This window comes from Neolamprologus multifasciatus, chromosome 11 (genome assembly GCF_963576455.1).
Source record: "Neolamprologus multifasciatus chromosome 11, fNeoMul1.2, whole genome shotgun sequence".
NCBI classification, from domain to species: Eukaryota; Metazoa; Chordata; class Actinopteri; order Cichliformes; family Cichlidae; genus Neolamprologus; species Neolamprologus multifasciatus.
Window position 1 is genome coordinate 21,412,627 of NC_140449.1, and position 16,781 is coordinate 21,429,407.

Here is a 16,781-nt window from a genome sequence, read left to right on the forward strand (position 1 = left end):
ATCGAAAACAACATGCGGAAGACTTATTTGAAAGTATATATGTCCAGAGCTTTTACACCTGCAAGAATCTTTCTAGCAGGTAAATAAAATTCCTTCAATGTGCTGTTTGATCTCAAAGATTTGACGAATTAGTCCACTCGTCTGTCAAGAGCTGCAGTTACACGTGTCAGGTCCGCTGAAGGTGCAGCCTGCTTCCCAGTTACAGCAATGCAACACCGTCCCAGATGGTAGTGCGGAGGGGTTTTTGTATTTATTAGTGCTGTACAGTGTAACTGATGTGCAACAATCAGAAAGCAACAATTTATTTCTGTCACTCACTGGTTTGTTTTGACAAACATACCTCCCTCTGTTCAGTCACCTTATAGATGCACTATCCTTTTCTCTCTTAAGCCCAAATTCAGCTACTTGACAGTAAAATAAGTAATTCTAATGGTGGTCCCTGCATTGGAAAGCCACTGAGCCCCTTTAAAGTTTACTGTAAAAAAGCTTCTGCTGTAGAAATGTGGCTGTTAAAAGTGTTTTAAATCACAGTCTGAAGTTTAACTATCTAATCCAGAATTCTATAAAAAATATCTGAACATTTAGCAAAATAGTCAAAACTCTGATTTTTGTGCAACCTTACTAAATGGAGGAGTCTATGTTTTTTGCAGTGTCAGGGTTTCTGCAGTCAAAGCAAGGAGCATGACTCAAACTTAGGGTGAACAAGGCAGCCAGGAACTGTTTTAAGGTAGTTTACTGTTGGAGAGCAGATATAAGTACAGGTGCTAATGAAGAAAGTGGAAACAAGTTGAGGTAGGTGTGGCATGACAGGAGTTTAGTGACATCTGGTGGGTGGATGGGGAAATGCAGGCTTATTTACAACTGTAATAACTTTACTGTTTAAATTCTGTGATTTGTAACTTACTCCATTGCTATTTGCAGAGCGCCTAAAGCGTGAAGAGCAGGGTCGCTTAGAACAGGAGAAGTTTAAGAGGAGGATGGAGAGTGAAGCTATGGAGGCCCAGGAGCAGCTGTCAGACCTGGGAATGCTGTCCTCTGAGCTGAGAGGCAGTCTGGCTCAAAAGGAAAAAGAAATCACCTCCCTGCAGGGCCGGTGAGACACAGAAAAGTATCAGAGACGCAGTAACTAAAATATAAGCCTGTAATGGATTTTTGAAGTTTTTTTGTGAATCTCTCAGGTTAGAGGAAGAAGGTGCACGCCGTGCTGAAGCTCAGAGGTCTCTAAGGGAGGCCTTGTCCCAAGTGTCAGAGCTGAAGGAGGAAGTAGAGAATGAACGAGGGATGCGGGAAAGAGCAGAGAAACAACGGCGAGACCTGAGTGAGGAGCTGGAGGCTTTGAGAACTGAGCTAGAGGACACTCTGGACAGCACAGCTGCACAACAGGAGCTCAGGTAGATGATGAGGACAAAACAAAGTTTACATTTAGTGTTTTTGTTATCAGACCAGAACTCACGCTTCTTATAACTCCACAGGTCTCGACGGGAAGCAGAGTTAAGTGAGCTCCAACGATGTGTTGAAGAGGAGACTCGCCGGCACGAGACCCAGCTTTCAGAAGTCAGAGTCAAACACAGCGCTGCCTTAGACAGCCTGCAGGAGCAGCTGGACAACAGCAAGAGAGTACGAGAAACACAGAAAAATTCAAATGCACATGCATGGAGACATGCGCAGTCTCTCATCGTGTCTCACCCATGCTCTGCTTCAGGCACGACAGTCCCTTGATAAAGCCAAGGCAACGCTGGAGGAGGAGAGGCAGAATTTGACCTCTGAGCTCAAAAGCCTCCAAGCAAGTCGCTCAGAGAGCGAGAGGGGTCGTAAGAGGGCGGATAACCAGCTACAGGAACTGAGCGCCCGTCTGGCTCAGGCTGACAGAGAGAGGGAGGACAGGGAGGAGCGAATCCACAAGCTGCAGGTACAAATGAATAGGTACCAGTTTACTGGTTTGTGGTTTTAAGGTGTGTCAGTAAAGAAGTATTCTGTTTCTGTTTTGTTGAATGAATTTAACCTAAATGTGTCTCTTTTAGTGTGAGATTGAGTCCCTCTCCGGCAATCTGTCCTCCTCTGACTCCAAGTCTCTTCGGCTCGCTAAAGAAATGAGCAGCCTGGAGAGCCAGCTGCATGATGCAAGGGTAACAAATGCACACAGACACCAAGGCTGCATTTGATTTGGACATTAGCCTTTGACTGTTACAGACTCCTCATGTTTAAAAAAGAAAAAGTAACTATTTCTTTAAAGTCCAGAAGAAAATCCTCTGACTGTTGGAAATTAAAAGAATTTGATCCACCGATGACTCAAAAACAACCTCATATGCACCATTGCTCTTCTCTTTTAGGAACTGCTACAGGACGAAAGTCGCCAGAAGATGGCCCTTGCCTCAAGGGTGCGAGCACTGGAGGAGGAGAAGAATGGACTGATGGAACGATTGGAGGAGGAGGAGGAAAGAGGCAAAGAGCTGAGCCGACAGATCCAAACTCACAGCCAGCAGGTAAGTCTGAGGGCCGCAGTTTATTTACCTCTTAAGCTGCTGCTTTAGAAAGATATCAGTTAACATTTTTCATAAAATCACAGAAGGGCTTTCCTTCAGACAGTCAGTATTAAATGTAAAGTTCTCTGTCTATATCTATGACTTATGTACGCACCCTGTGTCTGTTTTACTTCTACAGCTGACAGAGCTACGTAAGCAGTCAGAGGAGGTGAACAGTGCCGTGGAAGCTGGCGATGAGATACGCAGGAAGCTCCAGAGAGAGCTGGACAGTGCCATTCAAAGAGAGCGACAGAAGGAGGAGGAGAAAGAAAGAGTGGAGAGGCAGAGGGAGCGACTGAGGGAGGAAATAGAGGACATGACCATTGCCCTGCAGAGAGAGAGGCAGAACTGCACGGCCCTCGAAAAAAGGCAAAAGAAATTTGACCAGGTTAGAAACATACCACTGCTTCTCACATACGCACAAAGGCTGCAAATGTCTTTATGCGCAGTAACATTACCTCCTTGACCCCCCAGTGCCTGGCAGAGGAAAAGGCGGTGAGTGCTCGGCTTGCAGAAGAGAGGGACAGAGCAGAAGCAGACAGCAGAGAGAAGGAAACAAGATGTCTAGCACTGTCCCGAGCCCTGCAGGTAAATTATTTGATAGACGGCACATAAATGTTTTTCATACATCTGTGTTTGTGATGGTAAATCGTCTGTCTTTCTGTGCGTAGGAGGCTCAGGACCAAAAAGAAGAGCTAGAGAGAGCCAACAAGCAGCTCCGTCTGGAAATGGAGCAGCTGGTGAACCAGCAGGACGATGTGGGCAAAAATGTAAGACTCTACACCTTGGGACTCTTTTTTTATTATTTCTGTCTCAGTCCTCTGTGAGTCACCATCTCTTAAATGCTTGTGCGTCAGGTCCATGAGCTGGAGCGCACACGGAGGACCTTGGAAACAGAAGCCCAGAACCTGCGCATTCAGACGCAGGAGCTGGAGGAGGAACTGTCAGAGGCAGAGAACTCAAGACTGAGGCTGGAGGTCACCCTGCAGGCGCTTAAGGCTCAGTTTGAAAGGGAGATAAGCACCAACGAGGAAAAGGGAGAGGAGAAGAGAAGGGCCCTGAGCAAACAGGTAGGATGGAGAATGAAAAAGGAAAGTGCTGGTGCTTCTGGTATGTACTTTTTGTCCAAGTTAATCAGATTGTTTATGTTCTTCTGTCGATCCCAGGTGAGGGAGTTAGAGATCCAGCTGGAGGAGGAGAGGAGTCAGCGGTCTCAGTCTGTGTCATCCAAGAAGCAGCTGGAAGCAGAACTGCAGGAAGCTGAGGCCCAGGTGGAGACAGCCAACCGTGGCAAAGAGGAGGCGATGAAGCAGCTTCGAAGGCTGCAGGTAAAACAGGGTACCCACACCTATTTAAAAAATCTGTTTCCTGTAAATGTCAGTGTACTTAATTTAAAAATATCCTTATCAGGGTCAAATGAAGGAGGTTCTGCGCGAGCTAGATGAGGCAAAGGTGACTCGAGATGACGTCATCTCCCAATCAAAAGACAGTGAAAAGAAAATCCAAACCCTGGAAGCAGAGGTCCTGCATCTTACAGAGGTATGTATGTCTATGTCTGTGCAAAAAAACCCATCCAGTAGAAATATTAAGATATCTTGCATTTATTTTTAACCAAACTTTTCTGTCTGCATGAACGTCTTTGTGCAGGAGCTGGCTGTATCAGAGAGGCAGAAGCGACAGGCCCAGCAGGAGAGAGACGAGATAGCAGACGAGATGGTCAGCAGCAGTTCTGGAAAGTGAGTTTAACTTTACCTCTGATACATTTTGTTGATTTGAGGGGTTTTTGTGCACCTGTAGTGTTGTTACTGAGATTGCGTTTGTCCAGGAATGTCCTGAGCGAAGAGAAGCGGAGGTTGGACGCACGAGTCAATCAGCTGGAAGAAGAGCTGGAAGAAGAGCAGACTAACAATGAACTGTTGACAGAGAGACTACGGAAGACAGCCCTACAGGTATGTTCACTCTACAAGTGTCTCGGTCACACACTTTGAAGCACACACTCATCACAGCTACATTTCCACTGCAGGTGGAGACTCTGACTGTGCAGCTGCAGGGAGAGAGGACTCTGGCCCAGAAAGCAGAGGCGGCTCGAGAGCAGCTGGAGAAGCAGAACAAGGAGCTGAAGGCCCGGCTGGGGGAGATGGAGGGGGCAGTAAGGGGCAAACATAGGATGAGTGTCGCCGCCCTGGAGGCAAAAATTGAGACGATGGAGGAGCAGGTGGAACAAGAGAGACAGTACGAGAAACAGACACATGCATCAGTACAAAAATCTTCCAAAGCTGTAACCTGCTAAAAAGAATTCAGGAATGAAATTGTTTTATAACACAAACTGTACATAAAAATAGACAAGGACTCTTTGGAATCACCCATTGGTTTGCAGCTACCATTTGAAGTCCACAATTTAGTATTTTGTCCTTTACTATTTTTTACATTTTTGTTTGGACTAGAGGTAGTTGTCAGCTAATGCTAGCCCCCACTAGCTAACAAGGAACGTCCATAATTTATATTGAACTGGATTCTAACTTTGGTTGGTAAAAATCTACTTACAAGAAAACAGACTTACTGGAGACACTGAACAGTCATCTCTTTATGGGCTCTTTTAGAAAAACCAAATGCTGAAAGAAGCTTTGTATTAAATCATGAATAGGTTCAGGCCTTAGTTTAATTTTTCAGTGGTGTAGGCCGCTTCTTGTTTCATACATAAAACTAAGGGTTTCTTTATCAGTTTAAAGTAAATTTGTTAGTTACATCGAATATTAATAATAATAATGTACACTTTATTGATCCCCATGGGGAAATTACTCTCTCTGCATTTGACCCATTCACTCAGTGAAGCAGTGGGCAGCCACTAAGCAGGCGCACCAGGGAGCAGTGTGCTGCTCCTTTGCTCAGGGGTAGCCGTTCAGTGGATTTGAATCTCCCGACCTTCCAATCACGCGACCACTCTACCTACTGAGCTATGCCTGCCCCAATTGGGCCCTTTATAAATTTGTTAATTAGAACAGAGCTTGAAAACCTACCTATACAGTCACTGGACACCTTGCTAGTATCAGGTCTCAGCCTTAATTTCATTCAGCCTTACAGCCTTTCAGCCTTCATTCAGCCTTACTTCTTCATGGCAAAGATTCAACAAGGTGCTGGAAACATTCCTCAGAGATTTTGCTCCATGTTGACATGACAGCATCACACAGTTGCTGCAGATTTGTCGACTACACATCCATGATGTGAATTCCCCTTTCTACGAAATCCAAAAGCTGGTCTGCTGGACTGGGATCTGGTGACTGAGGAGGCCATTTGAGATTAATGATCTCAAAAAACCTGTTTGAGATTACTTGAATCAAATTATGAATGTGAATGTGAAAGTATCCAGTTGTCCTGCTGGAAGCAGGCATCAAGAGATTGGTACACTTAAATCACCTTTCTTCCCCATTCTAAATTTCAGTTTGGTCTTTAGCAGTTGCTGCCATGTGATTGGCTGAGTAGGTGTATGTGTAAAGGAGCAGTTCAACAATTGCACCTAATAAAGTGGCCTATGATAATTGGTTACATTTACAACATTTATTAACAAAACGACACATGTGAACTGTGCCATGATTGTAAATACATGGCATGGGGCGTATGAGGGTTTTCAGTGTTATAGGCCAAGCAATTACTGCCAGACAGATTTAGAATCACTAAACATCCGAGGGGGAAAAAAAGTCATCATTGATTGTAACAACCCTGTTTGTCCCTCAGGGAGCGAGCAATTGCCAACAAACTGATGCGGAAGACGGAAAAGAAACTGAAGGAGGTGATGATGCAGGCAGAAGATGAGAGGAGGCATGCAGACCAGTACAGAGAGCAGGTGAGAAAGTTAAGATTACCCTGACTGCACCGTGCAGGTCAGTCACATTTATCTAAGTATGCTCAGAATAGCATTGTCAACAACAGGGCATTAAATAATCATTTAATGGGTATCAGGTCAGCTAAGCTTGCTGCTTTAATTGTGTCCGAGGGCAGTGTGTTGAAAAATCATCCTAAAATGAGTGATTTATCCGGCTCAGTCCAGACTAATCCTAATCCTGCATTGGCATCTGTGTGTTCATCGTGAAGTTAGAACATGTTCCACCACAAAATATAAATCCCTCAGTCACAGCAGAGACACTGACTCTCCTCCCAAAGCATCATCTGCAATAATCTGCCAGGTTTAATCTGACTCCTGATCCCCATCGGTCCTCCTGTCCTCACACTAATCTCTCCATTTAAATATCTGTCCGTGCTCCTTCTTCTTGGTCTCCCTTTTCCTGCAATCTCTTGTCAACTCGACCTCTCTGCTGCGCTCTGTCCTTTCCCTCCTCTTCCTCCTCTCTGCTCTTCTCCTGCAGCTGGATAAGTCGATGGTCCGACTGAAGCAGCTGAAGAGGCAGCTGGAGGAGGTGGAGGAGGAGAACTCTCGCTCCAGTGCCCAGAAGAGGAAGTTGCAGAGGGAGCTGGAGGAACTCACTGACAGCAGCCAGACCATGAACCGCGAGATATCCTCCCTCCGCAACCAGCTCAGGTAAGTGTGTGTGTGTGTGTGTGTGAGTGTGTTGGTTCATGTATTTATCTGTGGCTTCACTTACTGTTGATTTTGTTAACACCCCATTAACTTTTCATCGTTTTTTTTTTTTGCTTTGCTCTTTTGTTGCGTCCATTTTTGTCCACGTAACACTGACACATTACCCATCTGTCTGCGACACTCAGCTTCCCCGAATGGAGACCAGATATGTAGGTCATTGTTTTTTTTATTATTATTATTTCTTGTTCTCATTTGTTTGTCTGTTGTTTTGTGTGTTTGTCTTTGTGTTTGTGTATGAAAAGCCTGCAGCTTTCCATACACAAACACAAAGTTGAGTAGTTTGCTTATATTTTTGTCTCCAGCATATTTACACAGTTCTCTGTTTAGGGGGAAAAATAGCTTTCTTGGTGAAATTTGGATGGAAAGTTTGAATATTCTTAGTCATTTTTTAAAAAGAGTGGAAACAGTTAACCTGAAAATGTTAAACGTTAACTCTGAGCCCTGTTTTCTGGAATTTCATAAACTAAACAGTTAAGTAACTGAATAATAATAAAAACACATTTTTTAACTCCCGCTTCCTTTTTGTCCAGACGTGCTGCGCTGCCTCTGTCGATGCGTGGACGCAGAGCATTGGTTGATGACCTTTCATTAGAGAACTCCGATTCAGAAGAGCCTCCTGCCTCACCCACCCCCTCCTCTGGGGTCCCAGGGACCCCGACTCCATCCTCAGAACACAGCCTGGACCCTCCGCCGCCCTACAGTGTCAACAACGCAGAGTGACACGCACACATCTGCTTAGCTACACAAACAGCGCACACACACACAAGCATCAGCCTCAGAGCCTCGACTGCTCGCGGTGATACAGAGGCAGGCACACAGCACATAGCTACACTAGTTTTAAATTAAATGCCATGTAGGATAAATATCAGGCAGTTAGTTGTAAAGCATCCTCCCTGATACAGCGATGCTCTTTAAGATTTTGCCTCATTTTTTTCTCAACAAGTACAGAAAAGAAATTTTACAAAGCGTCAACTGGAATTGATTTTATTTTATAAAACAACAAAGACTTGAAGTTTCTACATTACCACCTCTGTAATGCACTTCTCATAAACTAAACTACATCTGCTCACTAAGCAGTAAAGAACTTTTACATTTGGATTTATTTACAAAGATTTGATGTGGATTGAATACACAGATCAGGGCTGCTGGAAGATGACAATCTGTATTCATGTTACACGAGCAGTCAAGTACACACATGGAGCAGAGAATTCGCCTTCGATATGAGTGTGAGTTAACTTTTTAAACTTGGAAGAATTTGGCAAAAAGAAAGAAAATTGTCATCTAAACACAGTGCTGCACATTTTCTAAGTTGGCCTAACAGATAATAATAAGAAACCGGGATGCATTACATTGTTTTCATATCACCTGTCACAATTACAGTGACACAAAGAGCTAAAAGCAGCCGACATGCAGACAGACTCGCTGCTTTAGACGATAAACTCTTTTCTATAGATTAGAAACAGTACGTTGTTAGACCACGCAGTAGATAGTATTAGATAGTTTCTTTAACTTAAAGTCTTAACATATTGCATCAGAAATTTTGAATTTGTATAATTTATATCAAATACCAGCTTAAGTTATTGATCACTGCTTGTTTTCTGTCTTGTGTGTGTGTGGGGGGGCATGTTAGTCTGAAAATTCCTCTTCATGCTGGCTCTGATGTCATGCTGAACCGGGTTACTTTAAAGGACAGCTAAGACTTGTTTCTGTCAGCATCTCAGCATTGGGTTGCAGATGTGAATTTGCATGGAAGACCTCTCTGGTTAACATTATTGCTGGTTTTAAAAAGAAAAAGGAAAAAGGGAAAGAAGAAGAAGTACACGTTTATGGATTCTCTTCAATGGCAACATAACTGGAAACGACTTGTGGAGGACTCTATTCATTCATATTTTTATCCAAAGCAGAACAAATGGTCAGAATGGGTCTTATTTTCTTGTTTTAGAACGATAAAGGTGTTACATTTTATTTTGACAAGCATCTTGTACACTGTAAGGTTGATTTTACTGGTTTACTGTGTAAATTATTAATCAAACAAAGCTTTTCTGTTTAACCAAACGGTGGGCGTACGGATGAGAAAAGGGACTTAAATTTGTAGTTACCGTAGAGTAGCTGTAGAATAGAGTAGATGACGGGAGTAGAGGCTGGTTGGGTTTTCTAACATGTCTTGAGTAGAATAAACTCTGCCTCTGCTCGCGGGTCCTGTGTAGAAGATTAGAATATAACTGAGCGTTAGGCTCAAAGCATTTTCATGGACTAGTAGTGTTAGATTTAAAAAAAAAAAAAAAAAGACAGTGGAAACAATGAGGAGTAAACTTTTATGGAGTAAATGGCAAATAGAAAAAGAAGTTGCTTTTCTTTTTTTTACCCTGTCAACTCAAGATGACATTATCTTACACCTGCTCTGATAACCCTGCTGTGAAGCCCACTTTTAAAGTTTTTTCTTCAGACCGTCTCCATTGTCATATCTTCTATTTTTAAAAGATGGCCTTTTTTATAGCTTTTATATAGTTTAGTTTATGACCTTCTGCTGCACTGGGGGGGGTCTTAACAAATTGGCAGATGCTGTCTAAAGAAGCAGTTCAACCTTTTGGGAAATTTTCTTTCTTGCTTAATGTGAGTATCAGTCTCTTTTTTACCTACATTTTAAAGCTGCAGCCAGTTAACTTAGCAAATAGGAACTGGGGAACATATAGTCTGGCCTCACTGTGAAACCTGACATTCATATCTGCAGAAGAAGCTGAGCTACAAAAAGAAAAAAGTGGCAATTTCACCTGCAGGTTATGTGTACAACTATTTTTTAATTATTAAATTACCAAATTTGGTTGAGCCTAATTTTAGAATTTGCATTGTCACAAAGGGGGCTGTTTTTTTACCTGGCTAGGTTCGAGATCAGTTCTTTGGAAGGAGAGTTAAATGAGACATAAAACACCTCTGACTTAGGCTTTAGCTTTTGTCAAGTCAGCTAAAGCCTCAGTCACACATAGTAGAAATCAGCTGGCAACCTCCAGTTGCTAGGGAAAAATGTGTATAACCCCACTCAACTGGCAAGCGGTTGCTGGTGGTTGCTGGCTGTCATCAGGCAAGTGCTGCAGCAAAAATCTTGTTGTGATTTCTTTGGTGGCTAGCAGGTCGCACTTCCATGCCAGCTAGGGTCATGGTCAGTTTGTATGGAAGACTCTTAGTGCTGCTTAGCAAGTAAATTGGGAATGTTGAAAACAAGTCTGCGCCTTCCATGTAAGCTACTGACGACTGCCGGTCTCTATGCCTGTGTGACGGGGGCCTAACGTAAAGAAAGCCTGCCTATGTTGAACTCGCCTCCAGTAATCCAGTAATGTAGTAATATAATTCTTTAATTTTCCACCAAACAAACTGGATATTACTCAATAATCTACAAACTTTATGTGCTGATAGGATAGGTGAATTCTGTTGTTTTTAGGTTTTCTGCCTTTATGCTAAGCTAACTAGCTGCTGGGTGTAGTTTTGCATTAAATGTACAGACCTGTGAAAGCCACAGATCATCTAATGAAAGCCAATTTCCCAAATGGCACAAGTACAACGAATGTCACTGATGCTTTAACTGGAAAATCTGAACTAATGAAAGCTTCGGATCATGTAGCTGAAACCATAAATGTTGCTCTGAATGTCAGAGTCAGAATCAGAATCGCGTTTATTGGCCATGTATATGCACAGACACATACAAGGAATTTGGTTCTGGTAGATGATGGTTCTCAAGCACAGCCATGTAAATCACAACAACATGTAAAAAACACAATACACACACACACACACGTGCATATATACATGTACACATGCATACACATACATACACGAACATACACAAAGCTGTGTAAACCAACCATAAATAACCAATCTAAATGTTATATACATAAAATACAGAATGAGAGAAATGAAGTGAAGTGAAATGAATACCACAGAATGTACATAAGGTACAGGTAAGGTTCTGATTCTGAATGTGTTTATTATTCTAAATCAGCGGTCCCCAACATTTTTTGCACCACGGACTGATTAATGTCCGACAATATTTTCACGGACCGGCCATTAAGGTGTTGCGGAGATAAATACAACAAAATAAAATGATACGACCAAGACAAAAAGTGTGGTATGTTTTAAATATAATAATAAACACGAATTCACTGTGTAATTGTGTTTCCTCCTGAACAACATTGAGAGTAACATCCACCTCTCTGATGCTTAATGCCCTCTGGTCGCTATGGTAACACGTAAATATTTCTTTCAAAAAAAGGTACACAGCTACAACACGGGAAAAGACCCAGGGAAACCGAGTTAACGACAAAATCCCTGAAAACCATAAATGTCATACCCGGGCCTCAACTCGCGGCCTAGTATTAAACGACTCATGGACCAGTACCAGTCCGGGGATTGGGGACCACTGTTCTAAATAGTCCTATATTATCTATACTATACGGAAAAGAATCAATAATCCTGGTGGAGTTTATCATTGATTACACACGTGACCACTACAGTAGTTTTCGGTAATCAGGGTTGTCATCACTGTTTAAGTTAACATGCATCTGATGAACTGATAAAAACAATTAATTTAATCTACAGTCATCCCACATGCATCCATATTTTTGCCATGCCATGATTCACAGTTAGTGACAGAAAGAATATGTGGCTCAAGAAAGACTACTGACAACATATATTTAACACCCAACTAAAGGGTTTTAATTTTTATTTTCTGTATGTGTTACTCTTTTGTTTTAGTAATATCCAAAGGGTTTTGATTGAACTTTTATGTTTCTTTTAGTTTTTTTGTGTAAATGCTGCACTTTATAGTGTAAAACAACCAGACACTGTCAGTACGTTGTGTCTGCTTTGTCATGCGGTTTGTCACAAAAAAGGCCGACATAGCATCAAGCCAAATGAGCTGACGTGGTGTTGTCTCTCTGAACTACTCAATAACTCTTATTAAACAATGTGTATCAAATAGACCAAAATCTGGATTGAACCGCTGGATCGAGGGCAAACGAGCTCTGTTTACCTGTAGCAAAAGACAAGGCCGGTGCTTCTCAAAAGTGTTATTTTACTTTTCTCTGTCTGTGTTTGTTTATGGCGACTGTGGAACCATTTTAAAAATGTGTTTTATCGTTTTAGCCTCTTTTTTAAATTATGCTGTAATAATAAAACATCTGACCGGGGTTAACTTTAATATATGTCGTTGGTTATTATTATTACTTTGTGTCCATTTTATTTGGATAATGGGTAACATTTCATACTCCTCACTGTAATCAGTGCATAGACTGACACTCTTACATGTTAAACATAACCCATACACTGTAAAAAAAAAAGAATTCCATAGAAAAACGGAAAATGTCCTGGTAATTTTCTGCCATTTTTTTACAGAAGTTGAAGAACCTTTCCATAAATGATAAAATGGAAAATTCAGTAGATTTACAGTATACTCTCTGTAGTATTTATGGACATTTGCTTCAGTTATAAAATGGAAAATTCCATTTATTCACTGTATATTTTCTGTATCATTAACTGATACAGTTAATGATACATTAACTGTATCAGTTAATGATTTTCCGTTAATAGAAAAATTGAAAATTCTGTTTATATTACCATTTACAGGCACCTCTTTTCACTGTAACTCATGAAATGTAGTTCTTTATATCCTTAACCATACATTTCTATACATTTGCTCAAAAATTCATAAATTAAAACTTTTTAAATTAATCTGTGCTTAGTGCACAAAAACATTGGTAAAATTAATGTTAAACATTCTTTTATTCTCCTCAACTCAAAAACTATACTAAAATATAATGACAGCATCCAATCACAACTAAACAGCTGATACATACACAAAATAATGCACAAACTTTCAAATTTGAGCATTTTTATTTCCTTGAAATCAGTTTGCTGTCATGTAAATTTCTATATACAAAAAAATATATAAAAAATGTAATGATTAACGATATGTTCACATTTAATAATATCCAGAGTACCTTTAAGTTAGAATCACAGCCTTGTGGTTGTTTTTGCCTCAGCCAAACAGTTAAGGTGTGGTTTACATCCATGTCTGTCCTCTTATGATACAGTATACACATGTACTCCAGGAACAAAAAGACATTTTAAAAAGTTTCTTTTTTGTTGCTGTTGTTTATGTCTAAGCTAAAAAAAAAAAAAAAAAGGAATAAAAATACAAAGGATTAGGGCTGTGTAATATGACCAAAATATCATATCCCGAAATAAGACATTTCTCATTCTGATAATCATATATATCACAGAATAGTGCATTGTCTGTACACTCTGGGTGTTTTGTACCTGGAGCCAAGTGTTTTGACCGATGTATGAAACTATATATTTTTTAGACATAAGTTGTAGTTGCCTCATCTTCACTGGCCATGCTGGTATTTTCTGTGCCTGTATCCATATGGTGACCATCCAAACAATGAACAAATATTGCGGTGAACACTGTATTTTGTGACACCACGAAACAAATTATATATGATAATGATAAATATGAAACGATGGATGTTTTCATTTCATCATCCTATATCTATCGTCATATCGAACAGCCCAACTAAGGATTATAATACATGTAGAGTTGCATACACATAACAGCATTCTGTTGCAACATAAGCAGTTTATAATGAAATTAACATACATACCTTGAAAAAATTAAATCAACCACTACATTAAACTCACCTTGTTTTTGTAGAGAAGATGACCAGGCTTTTTCTTCATTTTCTGACACCAGCTGCTCTGGATCATCACCACCTTGTGTCTTCATCTTTTTTTTACTCGGTGAAGTCTTTCCTTTTCTTGGCTCTGCACTGAAAAACCAAAGTGTGTGATCTAGGGCTGCCACGATTAGTCGACTAGTCACGATTACGTTGACTATCAAAATGGTCGACAACTAATTTAATAGTCGACGCGTCGTTTGAAGCTTTGTAAGATCCCAAAAGACGCAGGAATAAGTAGTAGGATTTAAGAGTGTAATAATGGACTGAAACAGAAGATAGCAGCACTGCATGTACAAGGATGCCAGCTGCTGTTAAACCCCGAAGAAGAAGAAGCAGTGTCCGGTAATGTAGCTGTGTCCAAATTCAGGAACCGCATACTCCTGTGCCCGCATTTGTAGGCCAATTACATTACAGCAACACGATGAAGGCTGTCCAAATTCGAAGACACCACATATTTTCAAAAGTGCTCCGATGTTTTTCAGTACATCGGAGTAACTAATTACTGATTACTTCCCCAAAAAAGTAATCCAGTTACTTTACTGATTACTTATTTTCAAAAGTAATTAATTACTTAGTTACTTTTTAAAAACACGATTTACAACCTGGATAGGTGATAAAGCGATAGATCTTTCAGCCCAATTCTACTTTTTCAAGTTCAAATTTTATTTGCCACATGCAGTGGCAGGTTGCCCTGCAGTGGAATGAACCCACCCCCCTACCATACACACACAACACAGACATCACATGGGAATACAAGTCAGAGAACGGTTGCATTATAGAAAATAACACTGAAATGTACACTACAATGGGAAAGTACAAGAGGAAAAAAATAGACCTCTACTCATGCTGGGCTATAGAGGACAGCATGAGAACAGGAAACAAAAAAAAAACTCCTCTGCACAGAAAGCACATAAATTTCCACAATACAACATTATAGAGCACGTGACCAGCAACAGGGTTGGGTAGGGGATAAGGAGTAATCCCAGGCAACATAGCAGCCATCCTGCCACTGCGCCGACTCTCCAGCGCGTGCCCAGACCCGCCTCGTGTTCCCAGGAGGCAACAAGCATCAAAGTCATTGGAAGGGGAGGGGGGATGTGTGAGTGCTTATCAGTGTAAATGTATGTGTGTGCGTGTCCATAGTTCAGCTGAGACAGTGTCCTTCGCCCTACCAGGCTAAGTAAACAGTCTACCAGCCAACCCAGGTGGCCTTGCATGGAGTGGGAAGAACAGTCAACACACAGTCGTTATCAGGGAGTTTTTGTTCGGCTCCAGCCTTGAGCCCACAGCTGGCGCCGAGGGGGTATCCGCATTGATGTTGATGTTGTTGATGTTGTTGATTTTTCTTTTATGCGAGCAGCTCATAAGAATTTCAAAGCTGTTCTTTAACACTCCGACACTGGTCTCTCAATCTCCCGTTGGAGAACCGCGAGATTCTCCATGATGTTATCAAACTTACAATCCGTGGTCTCCTCATTCTTGTATGATGCATAATCCATCATACAAAATGTAATCAAATGGAAAAGTCTCTTTTTAAAACTTGTTTAATTAGTTTTAATCTTTTAACTTTATGCATCAAGCAAAAATTAAATTATATGCACCATTCTCTGACTTGAAGAAATTAGTTTAACATTTAAACCTATTTTCTGCACATTCCAGCACATAAAATAAAATATTTTTTGTGTTTACACTCAGTCTTTCAAATAGATGTAAGTAAAACACAGCAGAAAATAAATAAAGTCAAAGACTAGTGGTCCTTTTGCTCTATTTTCACCTGTAAAGCAGGAGTGAGGTAGGCGGAGGTTTACCCTGGTGCAGGTGTGCCGCAGCGGTCAGTTGAAGAATCCGCAAGTTTCTCTTGCGGATTGAGTTTGATTTATGGAATCAAACTCAAAGTAAGGTCAGTACTTCCACGCTTTAAATGCTGCACGCTCATAAGAGTATGAGCTACTTAAAAAAAGTTACTTAAAAAAAAACAATCAGATTATCCATCTCTGGTTAGCACATACCTTAAACACTTAAAGCTGTAAGCTAATGATAGTTATATAAGAGCAGATGCATGCTGGTGCAATAAGCTGCACATTTTACATCCAATGGATGCATGATCTGATTAGTTGACTAATCGCAAAAATAATCGGTGACTAGTCGACTATCAAAATAATCGTTTGTGGCAGCCCTAGTGTGATCACATTTGAAATAAGTAATATATAATATCTGCAGGGTTGAAGAGTTGAAGAGCTATTATTGATTGAAGAGTGCTTCAATAAATGATAGCTGTTGATCCATTTCTCAAATAATCTCTAAGGATCTGAATTTTTAAGAAAGAGACAACTATCTCTGCTTATTAGGCTAAAAGCTTGATATAGATATTACGATTTATAATATGTCAGCATCCCCCACAAGGCATATAAAACCCCTGCACACCAGCACTGCGCTTATACTTCAATCAAGATAAAGTTATTATTTATTTATTTATTTAGTTATTATTATTAGTATTATTTAATCAGATTAGCACAACAGGGTCACAAAATTATACTCTGCTGTTAAGAAAAAACCATCATGAATACTAATTGAACTGTGATTTCACCTACTTGTTGTGAATAGTAGTATACTACTGATCGTTTTGATTTACTTAAGTGTACATACTAAAAATGCTGCTCAGCATTTCATAAATTATATTTTCAATAAATATTGAAGGAAAAACACAGTTACAGTGGGAATGTGTCTGTCTGCAAATATTCACTAAACATTTCTATGTGCTATAAAATGGACATAATTATAAATGTGCTGAGATGAAACTAAACTTTCAATAGGATTACCACTATAGTCTGTTAACCACCAAATTAATTTATGTTGGTCAGCTAGAGTAAAAGTCTTTACTTTAGCAGCCTAAATCAGAGGCTAACATTAGCATTTATTAACATCAGCTATGAG

General features: G+C 40.5%; 1 protein-coding gene across 8 annotated transcripts in view; it reads left to right on the forward strand.

Annotated features, from left to right (window-relative positions):
* The window catches only part of myh14 (myosin, heavy chain 14, non-muscle), a 37,049-nt gene extending 24,720 nt beyond the window's left edge, over positions 1 to 12,329 (forward strand). For 6 of the 8 annotated variants that reach the window (XM_085177122.1, XM_085177128.1, XM_085177123.1 and 3 more), the window contains 19 exons: positions 922 to 1,093; positions 1,179 to 1,391; positions 1,473 to 1,617; positions 1,703 to 1,909; positions 2,022 to 2,126; positions 2,331 to 2,483; positions 2,662 to 2,910; positions 2,997 to 3,110; positions 3,194 to 3,292; positions 3,380 to 3,592; positions 3,689 to 3,850; positions 3,933 to 4,061; positions 4,170 to 4,258; positions 4,348 to 4,471; positions 4,546 to 4,754; positions 6,255 to 6,363; positions 6,884 to 7,056; positions 7,242 to 7,265; positions 7,647 to 12,329. In XM_085177122.1, the coding sequence (XP_085033248.1) occupies positions 922 to 1,093; positions 1,179 to 1,391; positions 1,473 to 1,617; positions 1,703 to 1,909; positions 2,022 to 2,126; positions 2,331 to 2,483; positions 2,662 to 2,910; positions 2,997 to 3,110; positions 3,194 to 3,292; positions 3,380 to 3,592; positions 3,689 to 3,850; positions 3,933 to 4,061; positions 4,170 to 4,258; positions 4,348 to 4,471; positions 4,546 to 4,754; positions 6,255 to 6,363; positions 6,884 to 7,056; positions 7,242 to 7,265; positions 7,647 to 7,836 (2,879 nt within the window). In that variant the 3' untranslated portion in view covers positions 7,837 to 12,329. Of the gene's footprint in view, positions 1 to 921; positions 1,094 to 1,178; positions 1,392 to 1,472; positions 1,618 to 1,702; positions 1,910 to 2,021; positions 2,127 to 2,330; positions 2,484 to 2,661; positions 2,911 to 2,996; positions 3,111 to 3,193; positions 3,293 to 3,379; positions 3,593 to 3,688; positions 3,851 to 3,932; positions 4,062 to 4,169; positions 4,259 to 4,347; positions 4,472 to 4,545; positions 4,755 to 6,254; positions 6,364 to 6,883; positions 7,057 to 7,241; positions 7,270 to 7,646 lie in introns of all 8 variants that reach the window. The other 2 variants (XM_085177130.1, XM_085177125.1) reach the window with 2 other exon arrangements.
* Positions 12,330 to 16,781: the final 4,452 nt, after the last annotated feature.